Source organism: Mobula birostris, chromosome 30 (assembly GCF_030028105.1).
Source record: "Mobula birostris isolate sMobBir1 chromosome 30, sMobBir1.hap1, whole genome shotgun sequence".
Lineage (NCBI taxonomy): Eukaryota > Metazoa > Chordata > Chondrichthyes > Myliobatiformes > Myliobatidae > Mobula > Mobula birostris.
In genome coordinates this window covers 2,569,964-2,581,193 of record NC_092399.1, presented here as the reverse complement: position 1 = coordinate 2,581,193, position 11,230 = coordinate 2,569,964, and the positions used below count along the sequence as shown (strand labels likewise).

General features: G+C 44.1%; 1 protein-coding gene across 4 annotated transcripts in view; it reads right to left on the bottom strand.

Moving 5' to 3' along the window:
• Positions 1-7,176: 7,176 nt before the first annotated feature.
• LOC140190414 (regulator of G-protein signaling rgs-2-like) overlaps positions 7,177-11,230 on the bottom strand; it is a 28,663-nt gene continuing 24,609 nt past the window's right edge. For 3 of the 4 annotated variants that reach the window (XM_072246973.1, XM_072246974.1, XM_072246972.1), the window contains one exon: positions 7,999-10,940. In XM_072246973.1, the coding sequence (XP_072103074.1) occupies positions 10,740-10,940 (201 nt within the window). In that variant the 3' untranslated portion in view covers positions 7,999-10,739. The other variant, XM_072246975.1, reaches the window with a different exon arrangement.

Genomic DNA, 11,230 nt, shown 5'->3' with positions numbered 1-11,230 from the left:
CAGCTTAAATCCTTTCATTTTCTTTTAAGGTCGTGTTTTCCTTCTGGATATTTTAACATTTGGGGCATGTTTGTCTAAATGGCTGGATAGCACAGTGGCGCAGTTACTCTAGATCTTGTGACTTGGCTACTGTCTATGTGGAGTTGGCATGTTTTCCTGATTAAACAATCAGGTTTAATATTACTGGAATATTTCATGAAATTCATTGTTTTGCAGCAGTACATTGCAATACATAATGGGAAACTATAAGTTACAAAAAGAATAAAAAACAAAGAAAATTAGATAAGTAGTGCAAAAAAAGAGGAAAATAATACTGAGGTACTGAGTTAGTGTTCATGAGTTCACTATCCATTCAGAAATCTGACAGCGGAGGGGAAGAAACAGTTCCTGAAACATTGAGTGTGTGTCTTAGTCTCTTGTACCTCTTCCATGATGGTAACAATGAGAAGAGGGCACGTCCTGGGTAATGGGGATCCTTAATGATCGATGCCACCTTTTTGAGGCATTGCTTTTTAAAGGTATCTTCGATGCTGGGGAGGCTAATGCCTACGATGGAGCTGGCTTAATTTGCGATTTTCTGCAGCTTATTCCGATCCATTGCGGTGGTCCCTCTATACCAGATGGTCTTACCGATGTTGAGTGCAAAGGCAAAGTCATTGCTGTGACGCTACTCAACCAGCCGATCCATCTTGCTCCTGTACGCCTCCTCGTCACCATCTGAAACTCTGCCAACTATAGTTGTGTCATTGGCAAAGTTATAGATGGCGTTTGTGCTGTGCCTGGCCAAACAATTGTGGGTATAGAATTTAATTGAATTGACTTTGAGCAGTGGGCTAATCATTGCATACTTGAGGTGCACCAGTGTTAACTGACAGTGAGGAGGAGATGATATTTCCAGTTTGCACAAACTGTGAGGAAATCAAGGATCCAGTTGCAGAGGGAGGTACAGAGTCCCAGTTTTTGGAACTGAGGGTGTGTGATGGTGTTGAATACTGAGCCATAATCAATAAACAGCAGCCTGGTGTAGGTACTGCTATTGTCCAGGTAATCCAAGGCTGAGTGGAGGGCCAGTGAGACTGCATTCACGTCAGATCAATTATGGTGATAGGCAAATTGCAGCGGGTCCAGGTCCTTGCTTAGCGCTAAGTTTATTCTAGACATGACCAACCTCTCAAAGCACTTCATGAGCATAGATGTGAGTGCAATTGGGTGATAGTCATTAAGGCAGCTCACCTTGATCTTCTTAGACACTGGTATGATTTGCTGCCCTTTTGGAGATGGGAACCTCCAACTGCAGCAGTAAGAGAAGATGTTTTTGAACTTTCCTGCTAGTTGATTGGCATGCGTTTTCAGAGCCCTACCAGGTACACCTTCAGGCCTCGACACCTTGTGAGGGTTCACCCACTTGAGAGATGTTCTAACACTGACCTCGGGACAGACATCACGAGGTCACCAGATACTGCAGGAATTTGTATAGATGTAGTTTTACTCTCCCTTTCAAAACAAGCATAAAAGGCATTGAGCTTAGCTGGGAGTGAAGCATCACAGACTTTCATGGTATTAGGTTTCACTTTGTAAGAAGTAATGGCCTGCAAACCCTGCCCAAGCTGACGTGCATCTGATTCAGTCTTTAACCTCAATCAGAATTGCATTTTCATGCTTAAAATTGCCTGCCGTAGTTCTTAGCTGGACTTCTGGCATAGCTCTAGATGCGTGGTCTTAGTTCGTAGTTCTTAGCTGGACTTCTAGCATAGTTCTAGATCCGTGGTCTTGAATGCCACAGATTCAGCCCTCAGCAGACTATGCTTTTCCTGGTTCATCCACAACCTTTGGTTTGGGTATGTCCTGTACGTTCTCGAAGGCACAGACTCATCCACACAGGTCTTGATGAAGTCGGTGACAACTGTGGCTTCCTCCAGACTGAGGTTTCTTTCAGATGTTCCAGTTTCCCATATTGCAAAGGTAGTTGGGTTGGCAGGGGTTGTTGGTGCCAGTCAATTATCCCTAGTGGATGGTAGAATCTGGGATTAGTGTGAGTAGGGGGTTGGTCATTTGCATGGAGCGATGGGCTGAAGGGCCTGTTTCTGTGTTTTGTGACTCTGACATGTCCTCACACCATGGCCAAGTGTTGATATATGGCAAAGGGTGGCCATTTGACCCATCTTATGTATGTTGGTGTTTATGTTCCATGAGTTTCTTACAATTCTGTTTCATTTTACCTTCCAGAATAAACCTCCATTCTCTTCTTCCTTATCTAATTTACCATTTTAACACATTTAAAAAGTTTGTCAACAGAATTACCCCTCATCCATAATGTTGACAAGCAACGTGACAGATTGCAACATCAAAACAGCGAGCTGCTGGTCTCCCGCTCCCATTCGTTGAAGGAGTGATATCGCTCACTCCCTCGCTAGTGAGAGTCAGTGAGTCTGAGTGTTGGGATGGACAGTAGTTTTCTGATGGACTCTAGATCATGATCTCTTTGGGGGCTTTACTGTTGCTTTCATGGAGGGGGGTGGGAGGTCAGTGCTTTGCTGGAGCAAGTGGAGGGGGGGGAGAGTTGTTCTTTTCGCTGCTGCTTATGTGTGAGGGGAGGAGGGGTCTTTGAGGTTCTAACATTTCTGTTATCCATTCTCTTTTTTTCCTATTTTGTGTATGTCTGTGAAGAGTAAGAGTTTCAGATTGTATACTATATACATCCTCTGATATTAAATTGAACCATTTGAACCATTTAAATTCATTCCTGAATGGTCAAGTGTTGATTTTGTGCTAATGGTTCCAGACGTTTCATCCTCAGGGTGTCTACAAGCCTTATTAGAATTCTGTACAGTTCTTTTGTGCTTAATGGAATATAAATATCAGCATGTGCTGGGTGGAAAGATAAATTCATGCAATCTATATTCCATGAGCTAATCCACTCAAAGAGTATAGATCTACCTGACATGTCATCATTCTTGTCCCAAACATCAATCCATTCAAACCTTTGTTAAAGCCTCTAACAGAGATGAGTACTTCTTCTTTGGGCACATGTCTAAACTGTTATGATTTAAACATCTTCATAAAGGATGTGGAAATAAAGAACGGAGACATTTGAGAAGAAAATGTTTTAGATTGGAGTCCAGCCAGCTAACAACCTGGAGGCGTTTAAATGTGCAAGACTCCAGGATTGAAAGAGTACAGCGTTTGAGGAATTGTATTGCGTATATCATGTATTGTGTAAACCTATCATGATGATAAATGAGACAAGTAAGAATTTGAAAGCAACTACCACCACCCCCCACTCTCTGTTTTCTGCAGGGATCACTCCCTCCATGTTTCCCTTGTCCATTCATCCCTCCCTACTAATCATCCTCCTGGTATGTATCCCTGCAAGTGAGAGAAGTACTACACCTGTCCTTTCACCTCCTCTCTCACCTCCATTCAGGGCTCCAAACAGTCCTTCCAGCTGAGAAAACACTTCACGGGCAAATCTGCTGGGATTGCCTATTGCGTCCAGTGCTCATGATGTGGCCTTCTCTACATTGGTGAGACTCTACGTAAATTGGGAGACTGCTTTGTCGAGCACCTCCACTCCAGCTGCCAAAAGCAGAACTTCCCGGTAGCCAACCATTTTAATTCCTATCCCCATTCCTGTTCCAACATGTCAGTCCATGTCTTTCTCTCTTGTGCCATGATGAGGCACCCTCAGGGTGGAGCAGCAACACCTTATATTCCATCTGGGTAGCCTCCAACCTGTTGGCATGAACATTGATTTCTCTTTCCAGTAATTTTTTTTCTATTTTTTATTTTTTTCTTTACCCATTTGCCTTCCCTCTTCAATGGTTCAATGGTTCCATTTAATATTAGATAATATATGCAATACACAACCTGAAGTTCTTACTCTCCGCAGACATCCTTGAAACAGAAGAAAACCAACAAAGAATGAACGACAGAAAAAAATGTAAGAACCCCAAAGCCCCAGGTCCCCTCCCACACACAAGCAGCATAAAACCTTCTCTCTCTCCCTCCCCCCCCCCAGTTAATCTAGCATAAAGCATCAGCATACTCACCACCTACCATGCAATCAACAGCAAAGCCCCCAAAAAGAGACCATGGTCTACAGTACATCAACTGTTCACTCCAATATTTTCCACATCCCACAGGAACTATCTCCCACTAACAGGGGAGAGACAGGTAGTGCTCCTTCCACAGCGAGAGAGGAGACAACAGTTGGTATTTCAATGTTACGGTCAGTTTGAAGTGTTTCTTTTAGTTTCTAGTTACCCAACTTGAGAATCTTCTTCTATTCCCTGCACAGGCCTCTTGCTTTTTCTCCTCACCAGCCTATCACCTCCCCCTGATGCCCCTCCTTCTTCCCTTTCTCCCATGGTTTACCCTCATCCCTTATCAGAGTCTAACTTCTCCAGCCCTTTACCTTTCCCACCCACTTGGCTTCACCTATCACCTTTAAGCTATCTTCCTCCCCCTCCCCCAACCTTTCTATTATGGCATGCTTGTTCTTCCTTTCCTGATGAAGGGTCTCAGCCCTTACCTCAAACAATCTAACAAGAGGGGGTCATCACTTCCCTGGCTATAAGTTGACTCATTATAGAGCCTAAAGACCGAGGGTAAGAATGACCTTATATAGCGCTCCTTGGAGCAGCTCGGTTGTCTCATTCTATTACTAGAAGTGCTCCTCTGTTCAGCCAAAATGGCACACAGAGGGTGAGAAACATTGCCTAGAATTGCCAGGATTTTCTGTAGGATCCGTTGTTCTACCACAATCTCCAGCGTGTCCAATTTGACTCCAATAACAGAACCAACCTTTCTTGTCAGTTTATCGAGCCTGTTGACATCACCTGTGTTGATGCCATTGCCCCAGCAGACCACCGCATAGAAGATTGTACTGGTGGCTACAGACTGTTGGAACATGTGAAGGAGAGGCCTGCATATTCCAATGGACCTCTGTCTCCTCAGGAAGTAAATATGACTCTGGCCTTCTTCTACACAACCTCTGTGTTGGTGCTCCACTCAAGCCTGTCATACAGGTCCACTCCAAGGTACTTGTAGGTCCTCACCATCAATAGTAACAGGGAACTGTGCAGACATAGTCTTCCTAAAGTCCAGCACCATTTCCTTTCTCTTACTGATGCTGAGCTGCAGATGATTCAGCTTGCACCATTTGACAAAGCCTTCCCTTAGGGCCCTGTTTGCATCCTCCCATCCTCCCTTTATACACCCAACTATTGCTGAGTTATCAGAGAATTTCTGCAGATGACCTGACTCTAAAGTCCAACGTATACAGGGCAAACTGGAAGGGAGCCAATGCAGTTCCCTGTGGGGGCCCCAGTGCAGCTTATAGCCATGTCTGACACACAGTTCTGAAGCCGCACAAACTGTGGTCTGTCAGTCAGCTCGTCCGTTATCCAGGATACAATGGAAGTGCCAACCTGCATTGAATGGCGCTTTTCCCCCAGTGACGAGGGTTGTATGGTATTGAAGGCATTAGAAAAATCAGAAAATTTGATCCTCACAGTGCTGCTCTGCTTATCCAAATGGGAGTAGGCTCTGTTCAGCGGGTAGATGACAACATCATTGACTCCAATGTGCTCCTGGTAGGCAAACTGCAGGGGATCAAGGGCTGACCTGACCAGTGTCTGAGTTTTCCCAGAGCCCTTCTCACCTGCGCAGCACACCCCTTCAGGACTCTGGGGTTCACACCACCCAGTCCCAATGCTTTGCCATGTCTGAGTTTTCCCAGAGCCCTTCCCACCTGTGCAGCACACTCCTTCAGGACGCTGGGGTTCACACCATCCAGTCCCAATGCTTTGTCCCAGAGCCCTTCTCACCTGCTCAGTGGTGAAGGTGAGTCTATGATGACTGGGGAGTTGGTAGAAGGTGGGGCCTGGGGGGAGGTTAGGATCAGGGTGATAGCAGTTGGTATGTGGAGCCATGGGTGGAAGGTGCTGGGCAAGGAGGGGGTGTAGACAGTGGTAGCCGGTGTTGTTCATCCAAATACTCAACTGGAAAGGGGAGAGGGGAGGAAGGGAGGTGTTGGTGTTGAGGGAGCATTGGGTGCCTTGGCATCTAGACTGGTGTGCTGAGGGGTTGTGAACAGGAGGGAAATTGTCAAACCTATTGAAGAATTGGTTTAACTCGTTAGCCCATTCAGGGCTGCATCCCAAGTCTCTACAGCTAAGCTGATTAAAGCCAGTGATGTTCTTCATGGCTCTCCACACCTCCCGTGTGCTACTCAGCCCAAGCTTGTTCTCCAGCTCTCTCCTGTATTCCTCTTTAGCCACTTTGATCTCCTCCTTTAGCTCCCTCTGAACATGTTCCAGTTCCTCTGCCTCCTGTTCTAAAGGCAAACAAGAGAAAATCTGCAGATGCTGGAAATCCTGCCGAAGGGTTTCGGCTCGAAACATGGACTGTACTTTTTTTCCATAGATGCTGCCTGGCCGGCTGAGTTCCTCCAGCATTTTGTGGGTGTTGCTGCTGAGCTAAAGGCTCTCTTTTTGTGGTTAAGAAGAGCCTTTAGGTCACTGGTGACCCATGGTTTGTGTTAGGGAAGCAGCGAACAGTCCTTGATGGTATTGCAGTGTCCACACAGAAGATGATGTAGCCAGTGATGCAATCAGTAAGTCCATTAATGTCCTCCCCATATGGTTCACAAAGCACATTCCAGTCAGTAACCGCAAAGCAGCCCTTCAAGGCCTCGATATTCTCTGGAGACCGTTTGGTGATTCCTAGCTGTTGCTGTACTTTGGGCTTATACAGGGGCATGAGGTGAACCAGGTTATGATCTGATCTTCCAAGTGGGGGCAGGTGCTGCCTAAGCTGCTGAGTTCCTCCAGCATTTTGTGTGAGCTGCTCTGGATTTCCAGCATCCACATTCTCTTGCATTTATGATTTGAAAACAATGTACTTTTTAACTGAGGGTGTTGCTGGATGTAGTGATCATGCTCCAATCTACTGGAGGAACTCAGGAGTTGCACAGCATCTGTGAGAGGAAAGGTTTCCGACCCCTGAGTTCCTCCAATAGATTGTATGTTACTCCAGATTCCAGCATCTGTAGACTCTTGTCTCTAATAATCTTGCAAATTTGCCTTGGTCCTGAGTGTCCAAGGACAGACAGGAGTGGAGGACCTTCACTGCTGCCCTATATGCCAACGGCGTAACAAGCAGTAAGTAAGTAAGTCAAAATATTTAATACAAAGATTTGCACATCGATAGTACAATGGGTGCAGATGTTTCTCTATTCAAATGTACAAAATCTTCACACCGTTGCAGCCATTAGTTAATATAACTCTGTATCTGTAATCAGTAGACGTAGAGTCATAGAGTAGTACAGCACAGAAACAGGCCCTTCAGCCCATCCAGTCTGTGCCAAACTGTTACTCTGCTAGTCCCGTTGACCCACACCTGAACCACAGCCATTTTTACCCCTCCCATCCATGTACTTACCCAAACTTCTCTTCAATGTTTAGTTCCTCACTCTCTCCACCCTCTAAGTGAAGAAGTTCCTCATCAGGTTCTCCTTCAATATTTCATTTCTCACCCTTAACCCATGGCCTCTGGTTGTACTCCCACGCAACCTCGGTGGAAAAAGCCTGATTATATTCACACTATCTGTACCCCTAATAACTTTGTATACCCTTAGTGCTCTTTTAGAAATGTTTTAGCTTTTTCTCTTCCCTGTACAGTCCATTTATTTTTGTCCGCCCAGCATGCTTTTTGTATATATCCTGCTTTGTTGCATTTTCTGCAAGTTTCACCTTTAAACCTGCATTTGTTTTATGTATGTGGGCCCCTGCCACAATGGTAACACAATTTGTTTTGCCAGGCCAGCTTCTGTTTAGATGCAGCAATTTTATTCATGCTCACTTTCATTCCTGACTGCAACTCAATTGGTCTCTGTCTGCTGTTTCCATTGATACAGCGATTCCAACTGCATTTTTAAATGTAAGTTGTGCTTCAGTTGAGATCCATTTTCGAATGTTTAGTTTGTGGAATCTGAAAAGAGAACAATTTCTTAGTGTATCATTAAGACCATGACCGAACTGACAATGCTCAGACAATCTCTTCAATTCAGTCACATACACTGAAATGGACTCCTCTTCCTTTTGATTCCACTTACGAAATCTAAAGCATTCTGCAATCTACAATAGCTTTCCAAATGTTCCTGCATTACTTTTACAAAGCTCATTTCTGATGGAGCAATCAAACTTCGAAGCACACGGTTTGCCTTTAAACCCAATGAACACAGCAAAATTGGCACTCGCTTCTCATTGCTTATTTCACTTGCTTCAAAATACCATTCCTATAGTTCAGTATACATGAGCCAATTACCCATTGTGTAATAAAACTCGTCAATCTTTCCGATGTAGCCAGCATTTCTGCTTATTTAATGATTGTTATCATCCAGTACTCACTCTTTATGAACCCTGAGTTCTTCCTTTTTCTAACTTTTTATAAACTCAATCATGTCTTCCCTTCTGAAGAACATATGCTTTTTGTAACTTGGCTGTTCCTCGCTGTGTTGTATTTTAGTTTGAACGTCTCACTGCTCCTTAACAGATCAGTAGTTGTGTTGGGTTAGTTTTAAAAATACCTCATCACCAATGTTATGCTTTGTAAATTAAAAACATTAAATTAATTCAAAAGAAGGTCAGGAGTTTGAAGTGCAAGTGTAATCTCGTATTTACTTTAAGCGAAGTGCGCACATGAAATGTGATGTTGTATGCATTTAACGTATTTTTACATATAACTTGCAATCAATTATTTAAACAAACAAGACTGCTTAATTGACCAATATATATACAGGATTACTCAAATGTAACTGAAATATTAAGTACACAACAATATTGAAAGTGATTCATTTTTCCCAGACTCTTTTTGAGGATTGGTAAGTAGGTGTGATCGAGGCAGGTTGACACTGGATCATGGTCTATGGATGATTCATGTCATCTTCTTGTATGTTTCAGTAAACGAGTCACCGTTGTAGCTTCAGTGAGAATCATCATTCACTACTGAAGACTGAAGCAGAGATGGGAGCGGAGAGAGGGAAGGGGAGGCAAGGAAGGCCTGGAAATATGAGGTTGTGTTCAAAGAGCTAACACTAAGCCCAGGCTGCAAGCTGAGAGAATGCATCTTCTGGGGCAGCACCATAGTGAATTGGTTAGCATAATGTTACACAGTGCCAGTAAGCACCGATCAACGCTTGTTTCCCATTGCTGCCCAGCACAACCTTCGCTGATTTGATTTAATGCAAGTGACACATTTCATTGTGTATGTTTCAATTTATGTGTGATGAATAACGATAATCCCTAATCTCATCTCTTCTGTTCCTGGTTGCCATCTCCCTCCTGTCTCTGCTGCTGGGCTGAGGGTCTGGTCAGATCTCAGGCTGGAGGAGAGCCAGAGATGCAAATATTCTCCTCTGCCCCACTGTGGATCTGTGAATAAGGGAACTTAAGGAGCACAAGGTGGTTGAAAGCTTAGGTAGAGTAGATAGCCAGAGACTTTTTTCCCAGGGCAGAAACATTAAGATGATCAGAGGAAAGTATAGATAGATAGATAGATATACTTCCCAAGGGATATGGGGGATATTAGAGGTAGGTTCCTTACACAGAGACTGTATGGAACGCTCTCCAGGGATGGTGGTAGAGACAGTTGCAATAGAGACATTTAAGAAAGTCTTGGATAGAAAAGTGGCAGGTTATGTAGGAAGGAAGGGTTAGATTGATCTAAGCATAGATTTAATGTTGGCACAACATCGTGGGCTGAAGGGGAAATTCTAAGATTGTGTTGGTGAACCATGGTGATGTGTTGCAGGCCTGTACTGTGCTGTAATGTTCTATGTTCTATGTCTTTATATCAATAAGCACTACCCATTCCAGTTGCTATCGATAACAGATAATACCTCAGCATTCAAAGTCATTCATTGTGCCAGGGATTTTAGGAAATTGGGGTTTCTCTTCTCCTGTGGGTGGTACCATTTCATGTCCTTTATGTATCCGCAAACAAAAAGAACCAATCAGCAGTCTGCACGCAGTATCTGCATTTTGAAAGCATATTCTTGAAGCAAAATACAGGGTTGATTGATAAACTATGTTGGCAATCCAGTATTCAGTGTAAAAAGAAATAAACAAATTCTATCAGCAGGTTTTCTGGAATGATTTTTCAGCTATTATTGATTAAAGATGAAATATGCAACCTTTGTTATAATTCAGTGAGGTACTGGGTGAAGGATGATGAAGTGGCGATATGTTCCTACAAAAGGAGGTTTAAGGCACTCCTTCCCTCTGCTAGCCTGTAGGTCACCCTTGGGCAAGGCGTAACACCTGCTTGGCCCTCTGATCAGGGTCATGTGAAACAATGGCAGCCGGTGATGGATGGTCATATGAACACCTGGTTCAAGTCCTGGTTATGGCCTGATGCCAGGCAATCTCTGAACAGTATTGGTAATGGTGGAGGTCACTTGTCTTGTGAAGACACTGCCCAGAAGAAGACAATGGCAAATAACTCCTGTAGAATAACTTGCCAACAAAGACCATGGTCGCCTGCATTATACGATACGGCATGTAATGATGACGATGAATGAATGGACAGTTTGGTATGAATGTGCTCGTCTCTTTCTGCATCTGGAGTACTGAGACAGATCCCAACAGGAGACCTGAGGGTTTGATTTCCCCAGAGTCCTTGGTTAGGTCAGAAATTAGCTCAGTTGCTTGGTGTTGGACATATTATTAAAGTGATTATTACAGATCGGAGTCCATTTCATTGCCTGAGGGAGATAGTTCTTCCAGAAGTGACTTGTACATTGGCGAATTCAGGAACCTGGGGTAAGAGTCCCTGTGCATAAGTGCGTACACATGCATCTGTGCTTCGTCAAAGATGTCTGTTGTTGGTGTTGCCATGTTTTTGTTGATTGCTTCTCGCACGCTGGCATCAATGCTGATCTAGAAAAGAAATTCTTCAGTGAGCAAAGAAACCCTGGAGGAACTCAGCAGCATTGATGCAAAGGAACAAGCTGTTGATGTTTTGGGCCGAGACCCTTTTTTGGGACTGGAAAGGTGGAGGGAAGATGTCAGAATTAAAAGGTGGGAGGAGGAGGAGGAGGAGGAGGAGGAGAAGGAGGTCTAGCTAGAACAATGTTCCCTACCTGGGGTCCAAAGCCCCCTTGGTCCATGGCATAAAAAAGATTGGGAACCCCTGAGTTAGAAGGTGATAGCTGAGGCCAGCTGGGTGG